General features: G+C 38.2%; 2 protein-coding genes across 2 annotated transcripts; both read right to left on the bottom strand.

The window, feature by feature from the left end:
* Positions 1-2685: 2685 nt before the first annotated feature.
* LOC124251953 (olfactory receptor 6X1) lies at positions 2686-3665 on the bottom strand. The gene has a single exon (XM_046684960.1). The coding sequence runs from the start codon at positions 3622-3624 to the stop codon at positions 2686-2688; it is 939 nt and encodes a 312-aa protein (XP_046540916.1). The 5' UTR covers positions 3625-3665.
* A 14638-nt stretch (positions 3666-18303) lies between these two features.
* On the bottom strand, positions 18304-18748 carry LOC124225734 (39S ribosomal protein L13, mitochondrial-like). Its single transcript, XM_046638367.1, has one exon. It carries the CDS (start codon positions 18726-18728, stop codon positions 18369-18371), a length of 360 nt encoding a protein of 119 aa, XP_046494323.1. The 5' UTR covers positions 18729-18748; the 3' UTR covers positions 18304-18368.
* Positions 18749-23221: the final 4473 nt, after the last annotated feature.

Here is a 23221-nt window from a genome sequence, read left to right on the forward strand (position 1 = left end):
GAGCTCATTGCCAAGGATTTGGCTCAGATTATCCATGAGTTCAACCTCTTCATTAGAATTATCAGTAGTAGAAAAATAATTAATATCCAGGGATCTGAGTAGGAGGTTGTTTGTGATATTGTTAGGATGGGTCTCTGTGTAATTTCTTACTCTCTTGGAGAAAGGTGGGATATGTACACTTTGGAAAGACATTTGGGCTCTAGAACCCCAAGAAACAGTAGGGTGCAATGTGAAGTCTCAAATTCTGACATATTGTCTCTGTGGCCAGAGCTTCTTTTCCTCAAAACGGCATTCCAGCTCCTGGAGACACTGGAGGTAAACAACACTCTCCTTGGTGACCTTGGTGGCTCCTGTGTTGGTGAAGGACAGTTGGATCTAAGGCAGGGCTGCCTAGAAGTCTTCCTGTAACTCATTTCATTCTTGGTGTTCAGGTGTTGAAGCTTCACTGTTGGACGGGCTTTTCTAACCCTGGTATTTCTACCTCCTAGAACTGATTCAGTGGCAGACTACAAAAATATGTTTTTTTCAGCAGAATCAATATCAGGCATGTTGCTTGGTATATGATACCAATGCATCAATAAAACAGGAAAAATGCATGAATAAATGGTGTCTGTTTTGAGTTCCATGAATTGAAACCTGGCAGTACTCTCACACTTGTTCTTCTCTTCTTTCTAGGATCTGTCAAGGTGTTTTATGTTACCCTCTGTCTTCCATCAAACAGGAAACTCTTAAGGCAATAGGCTAGACTCAGGAAAACTAATGTTTATAAAACTTGAAGGCAGATTTTAAAAATATTTTTAAATAATAATATAAACCAGGTGTCCCAAGTCCTCTAGATTTGGGTTACCTGAGACACACCCAAGTGAATGAAAGTCTGAAGTTCTTCCTAAAATTTCTGCATATTCTGTGGCCATTGCTGTGAGATTTTTATGGGCTGTCTCTAAGTCAAACCACATCATTCCAGATGTAAAACTCAATTCTTCCTTGACTTATACATACAACACACACACACACGCATGAATACATGTGACATCATACATGCATTTGGTAATGTTGGAGACTTTACTGAAGGTGTGAGGGGAGGACAGGTTAACATTGTGGAACTGTGGCCCCAACTTTGGAGAATTTCCACTGGCTTCCTCCCACAGACTTTTCTTCTGCATTCCATCTTTTTGGCTCTTTCTCTTCTCTTTTCTTTCTCTGGCATTTTCTTCTCCGAGGAGCACTAGGTATTATCCTTATTTTCTCATTCGGGACAATTTAAACTATTATTTTGATGGTAAGGCTCTTGATAATATTCATGTCCTTAGGGTCTCTCTCTTTGCCTTCAAATGACCAAATTCCCCTGTCCAGCCCCCAAACAGCTCTATCTCTAAGATAAAATCAGGTACACTGTTTTGCATTTGCAATTTTCCATTTAATACTAAAAGGAATGTGCAATAACCCTTTTTTTAAAGTCGTAGTTTTAATGGGCTTTTAATGGTAGTCTTTCTTTGCTGATGGAGGAGAGACATATATAATAGTCATTATCACAAACTGTGAATCACCTGCGTCATCATTCTATTAAAAGCTATTTCTACCAGATGTTGTGCCTGAGAACACGGTTAAACCAATAGGTTTGTCACCTGTCTTGAGGGACCTTAAATACTAACCCTACATGCAAGCCCTGAACGTAATGTAACCTTGGGCCTGAGTTTTCCAGCAAGAAAGCCTTCATATTTATATTGGCTGTAAGATTGCTATTGGTTTCCTAGGCACACTGCCTACCTAGATTGAAAAATAGAAACTGGTATAATCAAATTGGAAATTTTCATATGATGTCCTCAAATTTTGGTATTATCTGGGAATAAACACCTTGAGGTTTATCTAAAAATTTGTATTATATCAAGATGGAAGTCCCCTTATTGAGACATTCTCAAACAAAAACCTGGTTCATTTCAAGAATTTTTGGGGCCAGCCCAGTGGCGCAGCAGTTAAGTTTGCATGTTCCGCTTCGCTGGCCCAGGATTCACCAGTTCAGATACCCAGTGTGGACCTATGCCCCACTTGTCAAGCCATACAATGGCAGGTGTCCCACATATAAACTAGATGAAGATGGGCATGGATGTTAGCTTAGGGCCAGTCTTCCTCAGCAAAAAGAGGAGGATTGGCGGTAGATGTTAGCTCAGGGCTAATCTCCACCCCCCCATACCCCCCACCCCCCAAAATTTTTGAAAGACCATTAGAATTGACTAGGAAACTTCAGGGGACTTCAACTATGAAGAAAATAAGTCCTGAGGAAATGAGGTGTGGGATGCCTTATACCTTTGACAAGGAGATGAGGCAAAGGAGGTTATTATAAACAAAGAGGGAGCAGGATTTCTTACATTTTTTTGAAAAGTTACTGAGAGTTGTCTCTGACTGTAGTGGTTTACTACTTTCCATTTAATACTACATTTTTCAGTTTAGAATTGAGAAAGTGCAGAGTTCTACCTCATGCCTCTGAAGGGATTCTGGGGTTTCCTTATTGGAGAATTAGGTCATTTCTCCTCTTCAAGAAGGCCTCCTGTTCCATTTATATGTAACAAATTCTTATAAGGGACCCCGACCATCACAGTTTACTTTCACATCTTTATCTCCTCCACAATCCTCTCTCACATTTAATTTTTGTACCTGCATTAAGTGCATTTTGATGTGTTGTGTGTTTTACTCTGGATGACGAGTGTTTGGACAAGTCATTGCCTTCCTTAGGGCTCCCTTCACCTCCTTGTTTCTAATTGTATAAATGAAGGGATTCAGAAGGGGTGTGAAGATAGTATTTAGCACTGATACCACCTTATTAATCTTAAAGGAGGAGTGCGCTGTGGGTCTCAGGTACATGAACAAAACAGCTCCATAGAGCAGGGAGACAACTGTCAGGTGAGAGGCGCAGGTAGAGAACGCCTTCTGCCGGCCAGTGGCTGAAGGAATCCGTAGGATGGTGGACAGGATATAGATATAAGAAATCATAGTGAAGATGAGTGACCCTGGGATCACCAGGATGGTTACTATGAGACCCAAGAGCTCCAAAATTCTTGTGTCTGCACAGGCTGCTTTCAAAATGGGACCAACATCACAGTAGAAATGATTGATGATATTGTCGCCACAGAACGGCAGCTGGATGAGCAGCAGCATCTGACAAAAGACAATGCTGAAGCCCACCGTCCAGGAGCTGAGGGCCAGCTGCAGGCAGAGATTGCTGGTCATGATGGTGGAGTAGCGAAGGGGCTTGCAGATGGCCAGGTAACGGTCAAAAGACATGACAGTGAGGATGAAGAACTCAGTGGTGCCCAAGAAGAAGTGAAAGAAGGCCTGCAGCAGGCAGCAGGGGGTGCAGATAGCTGTTCTTGCCACCACAAAAGTTTCCAGCAGTTTGGGGATGACAGTAGTGGTGTACCAGATCTCTAGGAAGGACAAGTTGCAAAGAAAGAAGTACATTGGAATTTGTAGGCTGGGCTCAGCCCAGACAATGGCAATAATAAGCCCATTGCCTGCAAGAGTTAATATGTAGATGAAAAAGATGACAATAAAGAGAGGGATTTGTAGTCCTTGGATACCAGGAAAGCCTAGGAGGATGAACTCTGTGATTGCCGTGCCATTTCTCATGTCCCTGATACTCTAGAAAAACAGGCAAGAAAGTAGCTTCTTAGAATCCCACATTCAAATATAGTTTGATTAAAAAAAAAGCTGGAGGATTCTGATTCTATTCTTAAGGCCCTTCAGGGTACTCCCTCTCCGTCACAGATACACACACACTGTCAAACTTGACTTCAGTGGAGCCATTTTAAAATGGAGTCAGAGCTACCCTTCCATAGAAACTGCCTTGCTATCCTGAACCTTGGACCAGGTCAAACCTGTGGACTGGGATAAAACCACCATTGTTGTACAACTAATTGTTTGAGAAGTTAGCAGAGAAATGGACATCTTCATCACAAGACTGAAGATGATGGACTTTTCATTTTAAGATAGGATCAGTAATCAGTTATGTATAGCCAGGGACAACTTAGCTTATTAATACTCATAGAAATTTTTTTCTTTTTTCCTCCTCTTTTCACGTAATTATCCCCTTCCTTTTCTCATAAAAACCCTTTGCTTTTAACCTGTAAGTGGGACACCATTTGAGTTTCTACCTGAATCTGTGCTCCCTGAATTGCAATTCTTTGATCCCAAATAAATGCTCTGCCTGTTAAACTGGTTTCTCTTTTTAAAGGTTGACAACATCCAGGTCTCCTTCCTTACTCATGATTTGGCTTGTTCCTTTGTCAGCTAAACTAGCTTAATTTTTTTTTTGCTGAGGAAGATTTGCCCTGAGCTAACATCTGTGCCAATCTTCCTCTCTTTTGTATGTGGGTTGCCACCACAGCACGGCCACTGATGAGTGGTGTAGGTCCATGCCTGGGAACTGGGCCTGGACGCTGAAGTAGAGTGCGCTGAACTTAACCACTAAGCCATGGGACCAGCCCCTAAATCAGCTTTTAAGTGGACTTTGAAAGTACTGAGTCACCTGATGAGTAAAAAAGTATTTTTTCATCCTTATACAACTATGAGAATAATCATCATAATATAATGGTTTATCTGTCAATAATCCATATGATTATTTAAAATGAACAATGTGTCCAGTGGTATATCTACATAAGTCCAGCTGTGGGCTCATAAGAAGTTAATCCACACTCTCATGTTGTATTCTGAAAGAAAATTCTTGACTTATATTACAGATATATTTAAGAAAGCTGATTTTATACACACATATGTATGTGTGTATTTATATAACTAAAAATCTTTGTTACTCATTAGTGGTGAGATACAATTTAGATAGTAAAACATGTTTTTTTGAAGAATCCACTTCCAAAATCTAATTCAGACATTTTTTTAAAGTAGACTAGAGAAACATTGAAAACTAAATGGATAAAATTGCTCAGCAAGTAGGGAAATATGCTAACTTTTAATTCAAAATTACAAGACCAGCTGAATCAGGGCATAATCTATAGAAGTGCTTCATAAAAGTATATTGGATAAAGATCTGTAGACGCTAACCTAAAAAGGGGAAAAGCCTAGCAAATGCTAAGAATAATGAAGTTGTAAATCCTGGAAAGCACATTCCTATCAAAACCTTCCTTTGTGACTAAGTATCTTTCCATACAAGTAAAGCATTCCCATTTGTGTGTGCAAATTCATAGGCTGAGAACTTTCTCTTCTACTAAAATTCACTAGAAAATAGTAAAACTACTTCCTATCTTATTGAGGATATTCTTCTATATGGTTCTTCTTTGCAATGGGTAAGATAAATTCCTGTGAAATTAATTGCACCATTTTCAAAGTATATAGGACACTTAGCACGAGAGAGGCAGCTCACAGTTCACTGATATGTTGCTTAATTCTATCCCCATAGGAGAGAACACTAATTCTCTGGAAGCTTAGGCGAGAAAAATACTTCCATTCCTTTCCATCTCTTTTCTAGACCCAGAAAGGATTATTATTTTTTTTGTCTATAATGTCACAAGCACCACTTCTTTTCCATGAAACTATAAGACTCAGAGAAGTATTTGAATTTTGTACTAATGGCCAATATAACTGGCCATGAGCTTGGTCTCTCTAAATAGGGTAGAAATAGACATATCTTCAGTCCCCATGCAGAGGAGAGTGGCAGTCTTTCCTGGCCAATTCAAAAATTCTAAGGGCTACACGTTCCACAATTTGGAGAATTAGACCTATTTATTCCATAAGCATTTGCTGAGATCTTACTGTGTTCCAAGTCCTGCTAGGGGATTAAGGACCTTATCATTCAGGTAGGAAGAGAGGCCATATAGAATAATTACAGTATAACCCAGAGAGTGGAAGTATAGAGTTATGCACAGATTATTTTGGGAACACCCAGAAGGGACCCCTTACCCAGCCTATGTAGGGGTTAAAGAAGGTTTTCCAGAGAAGGAGATGCCTAAGCTGAGTCCTAGCGGAGTTCAAGAGGAAAAGAGAGCCAGGTAGGGAGTGGAAATGCATTCCAGACAAGAACCTAATGTTTGTGAAACAGAACTAGATCCGAGAGTTCTACTTGAGCTGAAGCTGGGAGTCACGCTTGTCCAGGCTCTTCTGATAAGCTAACAGGTGGGGCAGGCCTCCTGTGAGTCAGTTTACAAGACGGATTCATGAGATTTTTGGAGGGGAGAATCTTGGATCAGGAAGTTTGCCAACATGGGGCAAATGTGTATGTATGTACGCACATGTGAGGAAAATATGCCGTCAGCCTGCCTCCCTGACACATGTACACACTTATCTTTCTGGAGGAAGGGGCTGCCAGTGGCGACTGAGTGAGCTGTTTTGAGACCCTGGTCACAGACAGCATTGCTCCAGGCGACAAAGTGAGGCTCATATAGCGAGAGACAGATTCTCTCTACTTTTGCAAGGAACATGGCTTGGATTTGGCACCGTGAGGACCCAGGAGTAGCAGCAATGGTGTCAGCAGAAATAATGCCAGCAGAAGTGGCAGCAGTGCCCAGTGGAGGGGATGCAGAGCAAGAGAAAAGTGGCAGGACCCAGCGGTAGCTGTCTGGACAGCTGACTGGACTGGGTTGTGAGCACAAGTGAAGTTTTGTGGGGTTTTGAGGGAGGTTAGATGTCTTGAGTTAGCAGGTAAAAGCAATATTCCGAGGAACACAGGAAAGTAACCTTAGGAAGCTAAGGTTATAGAGTTAAAGTATTGAATTAAATACTGCAGTCTATATACTCAACCAATTTAATTGTATACTCTAGGCATTTTTTTCTTTATAAAAGTCATAATGCATACAGTCATATGGTGTTCCTCCTTATTTCCCCATATCAATCATATACCTAGCCCTGTTAATTTCGCCTCCTTGCTCACTTTTCAGTCTGTTCTCTTCTTTCCATCTCATCTAAGCTGCTTTTGTTCATTTGTTCATGCCATTATCTTTCACCAGGATCGGGGTACAGCCTCCTGACTGGACTCCCTGTCTCCTGACCTGCCATACTCTTTCCTATCCATTTCAAACTGTAGCAAGGATGGTCATTCTAAAACACAATTCTGATCACGTCTCTCCTCCGAACCTTGAGTGTCACATTCAAACTCCTCACCATGGCACTCAGGGTCATTGATGATCTGGTCTTACCTACCTGATCTTCCAGTCTGATCTTCTGCCACTCTTCCTTCTTTCTTCCCTATTCTATGCTCCATACTTATTGAATTACCCACGTTCAGAGTTTGGCAAACTATGATCCTGTTTTTGTAAATCAAATTTTACTGGAACCACACTAATTCATTTACATATTGTCTGTGGCTGCTTTTGTGCTACAATGGCAGAGTTGAGTAGTTGCAACAGAGACTATGTGGCCCCCACAGCCTAAAATATTTACTGTCAGGCCCCACAAAAACAGTTTGCTGACCCCTGCTCTAGTTCCCTGAAGGTGCCACCCTCTCTCTTATCTCCTGATCGTTATGCATGCTGTTCCCTTTGCCTAGAATACCTTTCCCCAATCTCTCCATTGTTTGGCTAAATCCTATCTGATTTCTAGATCTCAGCTGAGGAGCCACCTCATAGGAAGCCTTCCCTGACTTCCTCTCTCTAGTTAGTTAAGGTGTTACTCCTCTATGCTTCCCTAACAGCCTATGCATATCTATATCTGAACACTTACAGCATTGTATTTACTGTTTGCTTCGTTTCCTCTATATATGCCAAGGCCCTTGAAGGCAGCAATAGTGTCTGCAGGGCTAAGCATAGGCTCTCGCAAAATAAGCCCTTGAAAGATATTTTCTGACTGATTATATAAATGGATGACTTGTTAACACTGTGTCCCCAGTTACCTCTAAGTTTATGTAGTCTGACCCATGCATATGTTTATAAAACGCTACTGTTAGGTTTCAAATGCTGGCGACATGTAATAATCGGGACTGTTTGCTGAATCATGTGTCTCCAAGTCTGCTGCTGCTCCCAGCTTTTCTTTATGTAAGTTCTCCTGCGTGCAAACCTTTCTGCTCCATCTTTCTCTAATCAGGGATATGTGTTTCTCCTGTGTTCTGGTTATTCTTCCAGCTTCTCCAGACTACCCTGAGTACAGATAGCTTTCTTAATCCATTTAATGCTCAATGGTTTGAGATGGAGTTGAATAATTTTTTCTGAGCTATGTTGTTGCAATAAAGGATCTTTCATTTTTCTTAAACTTTTCATAGTCTTAAAAGAAGAAAAAAAGAGAAAAGTATTAATTTTTTTTCTGGATTTGGGCCAAGGGTTGTATGTCCCTTTTTTTAAAAAAAAGTTTTATTCTGTTCATTTATATGTTTTGTTTTTTAATTGTTGATAGGGGCCAATTTCAATTTTTAAAGGCTTTGATCATGTAGTAAATTGGAAGGTGCCCAATGGTGTAGAACCTTAAAGCAGTGAGACCCAGAATACATACTATAGGCTCCACAAAGGGAAGTGCGTCAAGAATCACTAACTGGGGGACTGTGCTAACCTGGAATGCAAATAAAGACAAGCAGTTTGAAAATCATCCCCTGGACTGATGGTGCTGGGTAGGATGCAGTGAATAAAGACCGCTTTGATTTAGGAAGGTCCAAGTCTAAGTCACTGTTATTGCTTGTCTACATGAGACTGAAATTCATTTATTGGAATTTATTTTGAGGCTTCAAGACATCAAGGCTAGCTGTATCTATTCATTTTAGAGACGAGCAAAACTGTATCCAAAATAGTACCCTTTCCCTCTCTGTGGCAAAGCAATACTCACAGCACTAATGAATCCCAGGGAAACACTTCCGGTCCTGTGATGTGACCTTGTCTGCTAGTGGACTAAAGAGAAGGAGAGACTGGTTATAAAGACAGTCTCATTGAACCAGGAAATTTTCCTTCTTTTTGCACAAGGAAAATGAATCTCTCTAGAGTTTTAGGCAAGTGCTCTTAGACATTGCTGAATTCTACTCGCAACGCCTTCAAGAAATGGCAGGATTTCTTCAGTGTTTAGGAGAATTGTATTGAAAGTGATTAGTTTGTCAGTTCACACTAGGTCAAGATTTCTTCTCTCAAAATAACGATTTGTTAGTGGGGCACTTTCATAGCTTCCTCTGGGACATCAGTCTCCATGGATGTGCTCCAGAGACTCCCAGGAGACAAGGAAGGTCTCACTAAAAGTTTATTCGTAAGTCAAGCTGAGGAATTTGCAGTTTTCTAAATTCTAATTGGTACCAATCATCCCTGCACTCCTGAGATAATTAATCAAAGTCTGAGAAGCCGTGCTTTTATGAGTTTTAGGTCTTGAATTTCTCAGTTCCTCCTAGAGGGGAAATCAGTGTCTCAATAATTAAGTGCAATTCTCTAACGAATTGAATTGAATCAAGGGTAGGAAATTTAATTAATAATATGAAAAATGATCGAGTATGCAGGAATACAAGCACGAACAAAATATAATTGTGTTTCTTTTTCTTGTGAACTATCCTATGGTGATAAATGAAAAGATAGGGCTAAAATGTTGAGGATTGTCTGGAGAGTTGGTGGAGACTCTGCAAAACAGAAAAATAGAGTTGGAATTGTAACTTTAAAAGAACAACCTTCAATGAGGTATAATTTACATTGAATAAAATGTAGTCATTTTAAGTATACAGTTCAATGAGTTTTGACAGATGAATACACTCATATAGCCACCATTCCAATTAAGATTTAGAATGTTTCTCAGTACTCCAAAAAGTTACTTTGTGCCCATTTTACATTAGTCTACCTCAATACCCCTTCTCCTACCCCAAAAACCACTGATCTGATTTCTATGTCTATAGATTAGTCTTGACTGTTGTAAGATTTTAAATGAATGAAATCATACAGCATATATACTCTTTGGTGTCTGGATGCTTTCACTTAGAAAAATATTTTTGAGATTCCTCCATATCATTGACTATAAAAAGTTCATTCCTTCTAATTGCTGAGTAGTATCCCATTGAATGAATGTACCACACCTTACTTATTCATTTACTAGTTGAGCTTTCAGGTTGTTTCAGTTTGAGTGTTAAAAATAGAGCTGTTGTGAACACTCATGTAGGAACATTTTTGTGGGCATATGTTTTTATTTATTTTGGGTAAACGTCTAAGAGGGAGTTTCCTGAGTATGAGATAAGTGTACATTTAATTTTTTAAGAAAGAGTCAAACTGTTCTCCAATGAGGTTGCACCATTTTACAGTCCCAGCAACAAATGCATGGGAGTTCTAGTTGCTCCACATTTCACCAGCATCTGTTATTGTCAATTAAAAAAATTAGTTAAAGTAGGGGTAGGATTTTATCATTGTTAATTTGATTTGCATTTCTGTGATGACTAGTTATATTGAGCAAATTTTCATATGTTTATGATGTTCATATATCATTTCTTATGAAGAAGTAGTTTAAATCTTTTGTCCATTTAAAAAATTAGATTTTCATTTTATTATTGTCATAAAAATTTTTTATTCTAGATGTGAGTTCTTTGTCAGATAAAAAAGTTGAGAATGTTTTTTCCCAGTCTGTGGCTTACTATTGATTTTTCTTTCAATATAATTTGATATACAGAAGTTTTTAATTTTTGAAATCTGATTTATCATTTTTTTCTTCTTCTTATAGTTCATTTTTTTTTCATCCTAAGAAATCTTCACCTACTCTAAGAGTGTGAAGATTTTCTCTATGTTTTCTTTTAGATGTTAAGGTCTGTGATCCATTCCGAGTTAATTTTTAATATTACTTGCAGTGAACGTCTGATAGCAAAAATTTTTCTCCGGTTTTTCTTTCTTTGAAATCTATTTATATGCCCTTCATTTTGGAAGGATGTTTCTACTGAGATCATTCTTAAATTTTCTGCTAATCTTGCAAATCCAATGGGATTTTCCTAGTGCTTTTTAAAAAGTGAATCTGTAGTAGTCGATACCACTGACTACTTCCTTTTTGGAACTGTCTTCTCTTCTGCCTTTTATGACATTATATCCTCTTGTCTTCTCTGTCTCCTTTCTCTTTCCTCTTGTCTTTTACTCTTGAGGGGAGAATCTCATTAACTTATCCTTTTTGTGTGTGTAAAGTTAGCCAGTCCTAGTAATAACCAAAATATATTCAATTAGATATCTTGTTTAAATGAGAATTCTTTAGGTCCATGTGTGGAATAAGATAATAACATCCTACTGAACTATATGTTTTGGTTACACCATCCTTTTGTTATATAATATTCAGCAAACTTCTCATCAATCTTGTAATATTTGAGCATTTAAATCAGATTGCTATATCATATATCTTGATGTAATTCAGGTCTGGGAGCTCCAATGGGAAACAACTTAAAACCCATTCATAATTGAAATACTTACAAATATATTTGGAAGTTGAGGTGGTCCCTGAATCGAGTGAATTTCAGGAAAGCACTTTGGAAATTCTGAGAGAAAAATCACCATGTGTAAGGTGGGATTGGCTTAGCAGTGGGACAATTTTAGAGCAGACAGGGATGTTCCAGGTACAGGGTAGAGCTATGCTTATCCACTCTCCTGGCCCTGTGATCTTTTCCCCATCTCCCTGATGTTTTCCCCTGGAGTGCTCTGGGAATGAGAGGCCCAGGGTTAAATGGAAGAACTTTGTCATCAGGGAACCAAATAGCCCTAGGAATTGTTTCTAGAAATATTCACCAGACTGACTCACCTGGATGTTATGACCTGAAAGAACAGGACTAGAGATTTTCCTGGAGAGACTCCAGAAAGCACTGAAGTATGTGGTGTAAAGACAAATAAAAGTAAAAAATAAGAGTCTTAATTCTCCTTGTTGAAAATAAGGGAAGAGACTTCTTTCTCCACTTTCTTAGAGTGCTTACATTTGAACGCTTGTAAGTTCTTTCTTTTGAAATGAGTGTAAATTTTTTGAGAAGCTAAATAAGCCTCTTGCCAGCTTTATGGCCCAGAAATGTCTTTCTCAAGGACCTGGGAGCCGTCTCTTTGAAATGTAAACGTCAAGGGAGGTAGCACCCTATCTCAGTCTCTGTGGGAGAGTGGGGGCCTCCATGGGCACCTTGCTCCAAGCTGCAAAACCACCTCCTGTCATCAAGATATGAGCAATTTGTTTTTCTTCAGGATAAAGCCAATCAGCTAGCACAGACGGTCACTCCAATTACCAAATGAATCTAGGATGCACCATGTGTCACAAATGGTGTTATCTAGTCCTGTTACTTGAGGACTAGCTATTACTTATCTTGAAAACATGTTTGTAACAGGCTGTGTCTGCTTGGCTCTATAAAAGGTGAGATTTCTTTCTGTCTTTGCACTCTCTTAGCAGATTACCTCTGATGCTCATCACGTTTTGGTATAATGTTTATCTAATAATAAAGGTATTTTCTTCTCTTAGTACCTTTGTGGAGAGGTTTTCTGTGTTGGAAGATTTTTTTTTAAATTACATTTCTTCAATGGTGGGTCATGGAAGAGAAGCAAGATTTAAAATGTTCAGAGCCAGAAATATACAAAGCCAGAAGTGCGTCTGTGAACATTTTTCCCATCGTCGGTCATGTGAAACTGAAACTGTGAGCGGACATTTTCATTGCTGCCTATTCAAAGCAGGAATTCTCTATTGTCAGGTGCATACTCTGTAACGCAGCATATACTATTAAAAATGCACTCTAGAGGTGTATCTTAAATTTGATAAAACACTATATGTTTATATATTACAAATAATATGTTGTGAAGCTAAAAGTGACTTCTATAAAACATAAATTAAAAACACATTTCAATCAACCATGACAGAAGAAATCAAATTAACATTCCATTCTTTCTACAGAAAATTATATTATAAAACCATTGTTTTATGATCAAAGAATATGCAACTAAAAACACAGGAACATCAGCTAATAAGAGAAGCATCAGCTAATAAAATATTGTGTTATTTTTCTGGATTGTGTAGTATTTATAGTATTTTGTTACTTTTTAAAATTGCAATTTATTGTGATTTTTTCCCTCTTGTTTAAAATACATATTCGTTTTTGTACCTAATCTGTATTTGTACTTTAGTATTTTTTTTTTTCCTCCCCAAAGCCCCACTGCGTGGTTGTATATCCTAGTTGTAAGTTCTACTAGTTCTTCTTTCTGAGCCACCACCACAGCACAGCAACTGACAGACTGGTGGCATGGTTCTGAGACCGGGAAACGAACCTGGGCTACCAAAGTGGTGAGAGAGCCGAACTTTAACTACTAGGCAATCAGGGCTGGCTCTAGTATTATTTTTCTTAAAGATGGCCTCCCCAAGTATATGCTTTACCACCAAATTCTGAATCCATCGTACAAACATTAAAAAGATTTAGCCATGGGCTACCAGGAAAATGATTCGGTAGATTTTCCTTCCAGTGGGCAGCCATCACTAAGAAAAAAATCTTGGTTCTTCCTTGCTTTCAAAACGTGAAATGCCATCTCTGTTTCAGAACTCAGGTGCCTAAAAATGGCTGGTGAAATTTCTCAGTTTTGAAAAACTTAGAAGGTACAGAGAAGAGAAATGTGTACAAACTCTGAAGGGAGTTAGGAAATTTCCCAAAGCCCTTTTAAAAGTCACATCAGGTTATTACCACAGTACAGATTCAGAGCATTACTCTGATGTGTCAGTTTTTTGTTCTGCAATGCTTCAGCTGAGATGACAAATTCAAGTATAAAATTGTAGTTGACCCAAGTCAGAAGAAACTATGAATTTCTCAAGGTATAAAATAAAGAATATTTTTTAACTATAAAAAGATAAAAATTAAAATTAAAGAAAATAAAGGTAATGACAACCAAAGCAAACATAGCACTTACTGTGTGCCAGGTACTATTCCAAGTGCTCTTACGAGTATTAAGTCTTTGTAATCTTCACAACAACCCTTGAGGTAATGTCACGATTATTATTTCTATTTTATAGATGAGGAAAGTGACACAGAATGGTGAAGTAACTTGATCAAGGCCATATAGCTACTAAATGACAAATTTCCACCCAGAAAACATGGTTTCAGAGTTTGGTTTTGAAAAAATAGCATTCCTGGAAGAAAAGAAAGCATTTCTAGAACAAGAAGTACACAAGGAACCTCAAAGTGGCGCTGTCATGTAGAAGGAAATGTTAGGCCCAGGTATATTCCAGGCTTGGGCATGCCTCTGCCATAGCTGGATAATCCTCTTCAGTTGACGTTCTTCATCTCGTTCCCTTGAGCAAAATTGACCTGCAGCAGGGGACAGTAAGCACCTAAGATCAGATGGTGGGGTTTCTAGTCTGTCGGTTCTGAAGAGTGAGCTTTTGCCTGGATCTTGTGGCTTGGATTTTTCCTTCATTCCTCAACCTTCCACCAACTCAAAGTTACTTCTGTAATAACTGGCCTTCTCCTAGATCCCCTGCTGGAGTTGGAGTCTTGCTCCAACACCATCCCAGCAACTGGAAATCTTACCACTGGTTGATTATCTGTCTGGATGCTGAGTGCTTACCTGCTTGGTTCCTGAGAATCACCTGCCTCCAATTCTCTGTTACGGTCTATTCTCATCTCTGGGGGTCCTCTGAAATGTTATTTTGTTCCATCTATCATTCCTTCAAAGGACATGTTAATTGACAACTCCAGCCTGTCCTTTCTCCTATAAATAACCACAAATCACTTTTATTTCCTGGGATCTGGTAGAAAAAATAAATAAGATAAATATGAGCTAACACACTATCTATATAGTAAAATAGCTTGGAACCACAGTAATCTACATAAATCAAAGTATTCATAACATTTGTACTGTGCTTTTAATTTCCAATTTTCCAAGTTACATAACTAGTTAATTTCACAACAACATTGTGTGGTAAACCAGGCCCTAAGTGAATATTTTTATAGGATAGAAATCTAGTGTAATTCTAGGATATGTAAACAGTAGGCAAAAATGATCTGTTTGCATTTTTGTACTGAATCATCACTTCTTGTTGTTTTGAATTTGCTTTAAGTTTTAATTTTGGTTTGAATGTGCTTTAAGTTGGGCATAGGTAGAGTAGTCTTCGTCAAAATCATTGTAAATAGTGGGAATCAGATCCATAGCTTAAAATGGTCTAAGATACTGTTTTCTCCTATAGAAAGGTACCTAGGGATACCTTAAGTCATACTATAAAATGTTGTATAGGATAAAAGTTTAGCAGGAACAAGGAGGTCATCTGTCCAAAATCATCTACCTCTGTTATCTCCCTAAAAATCAGCATTGGAGAGCAGTTATTTTTGGTCTTGGATTATTCTGAGTCTTCTATAGTTCCCCTTTAAACTCAAACAGCCAAATGGGTAGGGCAACCTTTACTCTTTGCAAGCATATTAATGAAGATGTTATCAGTTAGCTAAAGAAAATAGGAAGCGGAGTTGATGACAGTGGAGGGTGAATGAAGAGCAGAGAGAGGGATCCAAAGGTAACAAGGCCATGAACTTGAAATAGTTTAAAAAATTTGGAGGACATTTTTGAGGAACCACTCCTGGCTATACTATTTTTCATGCTTTATTGCTATCAGATTAGTAACTAAATTAAACTTCAGCCCTAACTTCTTAGCGAACCAAGACTCAAGCAGGTAAAGTTTTTTTCCTTTTATTGGCCTCAAAGCCAATGTTTAACCATTATTAACATCAATGTTTGCATACGTATAAAGTTTATTTTTGCTTCATCATTTAGCTTTGATACATGCTATACACCCTGCTTGAAAAGTTCTTCTTCCTCTTCAAGCCATATCTCACCAGTGTGAAGAGTCTACAATCTTGAAGACTCTACTCAGTATTCATTTTCTTCACAAGAACTCCCCAGTGACACTGTTTGTACGTTGGTCTTCACGGCTTAGTAAACAGACATAAAGTGCCAAGTGTTCCAGGTGATTTCAATCCTGGACAAACACAGGGCCATGGTAATGGTCACTAAAAACAACCATTCTTTGGTTTGATGAACATCTCTACAACAACTCAAGCTTCTCTCAAATTTCTTCCAAATAGTTTTCAGGCAAATAAATCTCTGACTTCATCATCCCTTCCAGGCCTCAAGGTAGGACAGAACAAGCCTGATTTCTAGAGAACACACTGAGTTAGTTTAGGCTAAGTTTTCAGAGTTGTCTCAAAAAAAAAATAAGTAAAATAAAATAAGATTTGAAAAAAGCCAGATCCTGAGGAATGTGTGGAGGTGGAAACGTAGGTGAGTACAAGGAAAAATTATTTCTACTGAAGTGACAACTGCTCTTCATCTCCCTTTACCCCCAGTTCTTCTCATGCCCTTCCAAGTGGGACAGCCTTTTACATTAGTCCACAGAATACTTAACATTATAATCCTTTTTTTTTTTTTTTTTTTTTTTTGCTGAGAAAGATTTGCCCTGAGCTAGTATGTGTGCCAATCTTCCTCTGTTTTGAATTTGGGTTGCTGCCACAGCGTGGCCACTGATGAGTGGTGTAGGTCCACACCCGGGAACTGGACCTGGGCCACCAAAGCAGAGCACACCAAACTTAACCACTAGGCCATGGAGCCAGCCTCCTTAACATTATAATCTTGACAATTAATTTGTAATTTTCAAACAGATGAATTTGAGAATAAAGTGACTTACATGACAGAAGGATTCTCTTTCAGCCTCATATTTTCAACTGTTTTCAAACAAAGAAAAAGGAAATTAGAATGACCTGGGAAATCTATCTTTACTGAAAGGCTTCCTTGTTTTATCTTTATAGGAAAAATCTGCTTTGTACACTTGTTCTGGCTCATTTAACCCTTTTTGATTTTATTCTATTTGAGAGCTGTGGGACTGAAAGTGTCGCCTTCATTGTTAAATTATGGGTAAATGTACACATCACCTCTATGGTCAAGAGTAAAGGCAGTAATAGCAGCAACAGCAGTGTGAGAGACTGGAATTGGCTTCCCGAAGATATATCTCTTTGGCATGAGGATTATTTTGGGCTGGTTACTTTTGAAAACTGCAGACATGAGAGAAACTCTGAAAAGTAGAAATTACCCTTTGTTAAGAGACATTTACATTGTAAAGGGAATCTCCATCTGTAAAGGTGTCTCCCTCTCTGTACCAGGAAGAAGGGGGATGACCTTATCTCTAAAAACTCTTATCAATGCAGAAAGCAAGGACTTAAATCTGCATAATAACCTGACTCTTATTTACTGTGCTTTTCTGATAATCTCCCATAACTGACTCTTCCATCCCCAATATCCTCCTTTGTCTTTAGCTGAGGATAGTATTTAAGGTGAGAGCTCTTCCATTTTGGTGAGTTACTCAGTTTTTCTGGGTCTCTCCCATGTATACATGTTGTAAAGCTTTGTTTGATTTTCTCCTGTTATTCTGTCTCATGTGAATTTAATTCGCTGTCTGACCAGAAGGACCTAGAGTGGGTAGAGGAAATGTCTTCCTCTCTTACAGCAGCAAGAACAAAGACAACACCACCAATACCCTGTGCCCTGAGATAAATAAACAATCCTCTCTCCCTGCCCCCCAGAGAACAAACAAGGTCATCCTGTTTGGTGCTAGTCCCTAAAATAAATAAATAAATGAAACCTTGAGCAGTTCCTATAAATTACTGACTCCCTAAGAAAGCAACTTTGTTCCTAGCCTTTGCAACACTGATGTGTGAAGATATATGATGATGAAACTGGTAAACAGCCATTGATGATTAGTTAGTGAGCAATTAAAATTTTTTTGCAATTACTAACTATAGCTTTTAGTTGTTCACCTACCTGTTGTTGGCTGTGCTGCTTAGGCAATATACCATCTGATTCCCCCTGGGTTCCTATCAATAGCATCTCCCTGGCATCTGGATCACTGTGGTACCAGATGTTTGAGCTGTTTTTCAGGATTTAGGACACTTGTCCAGTTAAGTCTGGTTGAGATCATCAACCCTTCAACTGGGCTTGCACAAATGCTTGACAAGTGACCTTTTTGATGTCAAGGAGATAAAACTCCACCCTCAGATCATGAGGCTGCCACCATTTTGTGAACATGTGTTTTAAGAAGAAGCATGAAATTTGACTAGGCTTTCAGGGATCATCAGTTACCTCACCTCTCCTCACCTCCAATCAACTGTCTCCACATTTCAGACCACCTTGCCCTCCTACCCCGTAAATATCCCCAAGTCACCATTTTCAAGGAGGTGGATTTGAGACTCATTCTCCCACTTCCTCACTTGGCTGCCCTGTGATTAAAACCATCTCTCTGCTGTAATCTTTTTTTTTTTAATTCTATAAAATGTATTTTATTGCAATTTCCTATGGGAGGAATATCCCTTCCTGACCTTTCTCCACTAACGGTCAGCACTCATAACAACTTTCTGGTCAAAATGTAACACTTGGTTCATTCTGCCCCGGAGGTTAGGAGAAATTCACCAGGAAGAAGTTTCAATCACCTCATTGTTGTTTTCTGCAACTTTCATTCTTCTATAGCCGATAATCTTCAGGTGGAGACCACACTCTTGGGAAAGCCTCTATTTCTTCTTGTGTGCACTCATCTAGACGTCTGGGTACTTTCCGAGGTTGAGGAAGCTCTTCCACTAAATTCTTAAGAATATCTTCTGGTATGTCTTCATCTGGGAAAAGATGCAACCTCTGCATCATAGTTCTTCTGTGAAGGTTTTTTGGCAGCATGCCATAAATAGCCAGTTTTACAATTGCCACTGGATCCTTCTGGTGAAGTTGAGCAGCTGTTACTTGTTTCAATCCACCTGGGTAGCCAGTATGTGAGGAATACACTTTTTGTTCCCATTTGTTTCCAGAAAATGCAATGTGCCTTGTGTTCATTATGACAACATGATCCCCACAGTCACCTGGGGCGCCCTGGAGAAACTCGACATGTTTCCCCACTAGCGCGACAGTCTTTGGTCCAAGATCTGTGCTGTAATCTTGTTGTCTCCATGTTTGGCTTTCTGGGAGACAGGCAAAAATGAACCTGATTCAGTAGCAATGACTTCCATGGATTTAAAATTTTTTTTAGAAAATTCTCATTTTCCACTATGACCAGATTAACTATAAACTTGGTAACTTCAGTAAATTTTTTTTCTTTAAATACCTGTCCCATTTTTTATTTGAGGAGCTAATTCTTTGAAAGTCTAGACTTTCTAGTAAAATTTATAAGTAAATTTGTTTTGTTTTTTAAAGGCTCTTGTCTAAGTGTTTCTTTGACAGGGTAAAAACTGTTTTCAATATTCTTAAGAATTCCTTTCCTTCCATCCTTCCTTCCTTTATTGAGTACCTATCAGATGCTATATACCATATTTGGGCAGATACAAAGAATAAGAAGAATAATTTACTAACTTAACAGAACATAGATACAAAAAATAGTCAGAAAATACAAAATGTAGAGAAAATTCAAATACAAATTGGAACGGGACAAAGAAAATAAACAACGTATGTCAGAAAGAAGTAAACCTAAAGTTATTCAAGTCTAGCCCCTTCATTATACATATAAGGAAACTGATTGCAGGGGGATAAAGTGATTTTAGTCCATGTTGTACAGTGATTTAGTGGATGGACCTGAAGAGGACTCTGGTTTCCTGGCGCCTTCCAGAACTCTGTCTAAAATATGTCCCTCATTCGTTTTATTTTAGTGCCTTCCTATAGGGCTCTACATGCAGGATACAAAACTGTTGCCTGTCTAATCTCTCACACACTTATTGAGATTATACTTTCCAATGAATTTGAACCCAAAAGGAACCACTCAGTAAAAAATTTAAATCAGTTGTCTCTGGGCAATAGAGGTTAAGTGCTTTTCCATGCCTTTTTAATTTTAGAATTATTTTTATGATGACCACACAGTAATTTATACCTCTAAAAAAAGTTGAAAAAAGTCTTATTTTAAAAATTGGCTAAAGCATTAAAAGAAAGGAATGATGAAATTACAGGGAGGGGAAGAGTGGCTGGTTTGGGGGAAAGTGGAGAGGAGTGAAAACTGGTAGGAGGATGTTTCCAGTGGGTTTGTGTTCTGGCAGGAGAAGAGTCACATCCTGAGAACTTGGCAGGAAAAGGCTTCAACCCTAGAAACTCTTGGGAATGGCTCTCCAACAGCTGCAGGCAGGCTTGCCTTAGCCAAGCTTATCCCAGCTTATCCTGAAGCTGTAGACTTTGAGGGTGCTGGAGTTCTGGAGGGCTGTTTTTTACTCAGAGCATAAACATTTCCTCAAAAGTACACAATAGGCAACTATTGGGAGAAAAGGAGAGGGCCCTAGGGCTCTTGTCATGAAGGTGATGAACTCAAGAAGGTTATGGAAGGTAAAATATGAGGCTGTGGGCAGAATAAATATTTTAATGACCACATAGCTTTACCAAGGGTCCCTTATATTTATCTTCAACTGTGTATGTGTGTATAGAAGTATTTTAGGCTGTGGTAAAGTTCTGAGGAAATATATAGGAGGAGGAGGGAAAAAAAATGGAGGGGACTGCAATGGAGGGAAAGGGTGCGATCAAAGATGTTAATTGGTTTTTAGGTAGAAACTACTTTAAACTCCTCTATCCTCTACCTCCCCCCACCAAAGACATTTAATCATTCTAAACTAGACAAATCTCACATTAACTTTTATAATCACTGAACAAGTCATGCAACGATTTAATGGCCAAAAATTATAGAAAAAGGAAGGACTGGGAAAGGGAAACTGGGTCTATGGTCAAGTGTCTCGTTACTTTAAAACGCTTCTTTTTGCTTCCTCATTATTTACCGAGAGACTGAAATTCTCTTTGAAAATATTTTTGATGCCTCAGATCCTGTGGAATAAGAGTGTCATATTTAGCAATGGAGTCATTTAAACAAAATTTTGTGACTAGAGGCCAACCTGGCAGTGCAGTGGTTAAGTTCACACATTCTGCTTCAGCAGCCTGAGGTTTGCCGGTTCAGATCCTGGGTGCAGATGTATGCACCGCTTGTCAAGCCATCCTGCGGCAGGTGTCTCACATATAAAGTAGAGGAAGATGGGCACGGATGTTAGCTCAGGGCCAGTCTTCCTCAAAAAAATGAGGAGGATTGGCAACAGATATTAGCTTAGGGCTAATCTTCCTCAAAAAAAAGAAAAAAATTTATGACTAAAAATTGTTTGGCATTTTTATAGTGAATGTCCATCTATATTGGAATTCAAATGGAATTGGGATAATTATTACACATTTGCCTGATATTATTCCAGAGGTCACCAAAGTTCTGTATTTTTAAACGTGAAAACAAAATCTATTTCACAAAATAGAATAATTTCTATTGATGTCTTCAGGGTCATTGATCCTCTATTCTACCATTCCATTCTACTGTTAAACCCAATGACTTTTTCATTTCAGACGTTTTCCTTTTTAGTTCTAGAGTTTCCATTTTGTTCTTTTGAATATTTCCATTTCTTTGCAGAAATTTCCCCATCTGTTTGTTCATTATGTCCATATTTTTCTTTAAGTTAAAATATAATTATAGAATCTGTTTTAAAGCTGTTGCTAACGTCAGTGTTTGCTCATGTATAGTCAGTTTCTATGACTACTTTTTCTTTTGATCATGGTTCACATTTTTCACAGATTTAGTGAGTTTTGCATGTATTGTTATCATATATACAGTGTACCACAGAATAAGTTATAGAGACCCTGGATTCTATAATCTTTCTCTGGAAAGGCTTCTTTTTTTGTTCCTTCAGGAAGACAAATTATTGATTAATAACTTTGAACCATGGGAGATTTGTTTTTATATTCTTTCTTTCCTTTTTTTTTTTTTGAGGAAGATTAGCTATGAGCTAACATCTGCTGCCAATCCTCCTCTTTTTTGCTGAGGAAGACTGGCCCTGAGCCAGCACTTATGCCCATCTTCCTCTACTTTATATGTGGGATGCCTGCCACAGCATGACTTGTCAAGTGGTGCGTAGGTCTGCACCTGGGATCCGAACTGGCGAACCCTGGGCTACTGAAGTGGAATGTGCGAACTTAACGGCTGTGCCACCGGGCTGGCACCTGTTTTTATATGTTTTAAGGGCTAGTCTGTGTTGGTTTTACCCTTATTCTTAGGGCAACTCCTTAGCCTTTAGCCATAGTGTTTAATCCTCTGTTATGGATCTTTGCTAGTTTCAATGGAAACTCCAAGTTGTTTACCAACCTTTCTAGCATCAAGTTAGAATTCAAGCTCCAAACTTTTTTTCATTTGTCAGGAGCAGCAGCTGAAATTTGTTTCTCAGTCTTCCAGATGTTGCTTTTCACTGGGTTTCTTGGAGTATGCCGTGTACACACACACTTTAGGAGTCAGAAAATGATTTGAGGGAAATTTATGTGCATACTTTGAGGCTCCACCATCTGCTGCTGTCACATTTTTGTGAACTGTTTGTAAATGTGTCAGTTTCCCTGTACCAGTGCCAATCCTGGGTAGTATCCATTTTTTGAAAATCTTGCCAATTAGATATGCAGAGAAGTTATTGTTTCAATTGATATCTCCCTAATTAATAATTAAGATGACTATCTTTTCATGTTTGTTGGCCATTTGCAATTTCTCTTCTGTGACTTGCTAATTCATATATCTAGAACACTTTTTTCTATTAGATTGTCTTTCATTTCTAATTAATTTGTAGGTGCCTTTAAAATATTAGCAATATTAACTTTTTTCCTGTTATGGATGGTGTAAATATTTTCCCTACTCTGTCATTTGTATTTTGGCTTTGATTGTACTTTCTTTTACCATGCAGGAGTTTTACATTTTTATGGTGCTAGGTATATCAAATATTTCCTTTAACTCTTCTAGTTTCCCTGAATTGATTAGCAGTGTTTTCCCCCACCTGAAATTCATTACACTTCTTTCAATATTTTATTTATCCTTATTTAATGTTACCTTATTGAAAGAAGTATTTAAGTAACAATAGAAATCTAAAAACAAAGCTGCCCCAGTCCCATCTTCTAGTAAAATCAAGATTTTTCTCTGCTCTATGTTACTTTCTAATTTTTCACCATAAACAAATTCATTTCTTACAATTTTGAAGAAATATTATCCATAATTTTATATTGTATATTTTCATATTACATTGTAGCATACATATTTTTAAATTTTGGTTTAGTCTTTCTTTTTTCCTAAAACTGCTCTCATCCCTATTAACAGCTTGGTGTATCCTTCCAAAAATTTCGCCTTGCTTATTAATTTACATACCAATGTATGAGATCATGAAACATGTAATACTCTGCTATTTGCTTATCTGTTTCCAAGTGTTAAAAATGTTTATATATTTATGCTTGATTATTGATATCTTTTATTTTTATAAACAAAATATCAAGATTGGGATTCTTGTGCCCAAATTCAG

The sequence above is a fragment of the Equus quagga genome, chromosome 14 (assembly GCF_021613505.1).
Source record: "Equus quagga isolate Etosha38 chromosome 14, UCLA_HA_Equagga_1.0, whole genome shotgun sequence".
Taxonomy (NCBI): domain Eukaryota; kingdom Metazoa; phylum Chordata; class Mammalia; order Perissodactyla; family Equidae; genus Equus; species Equus quagga.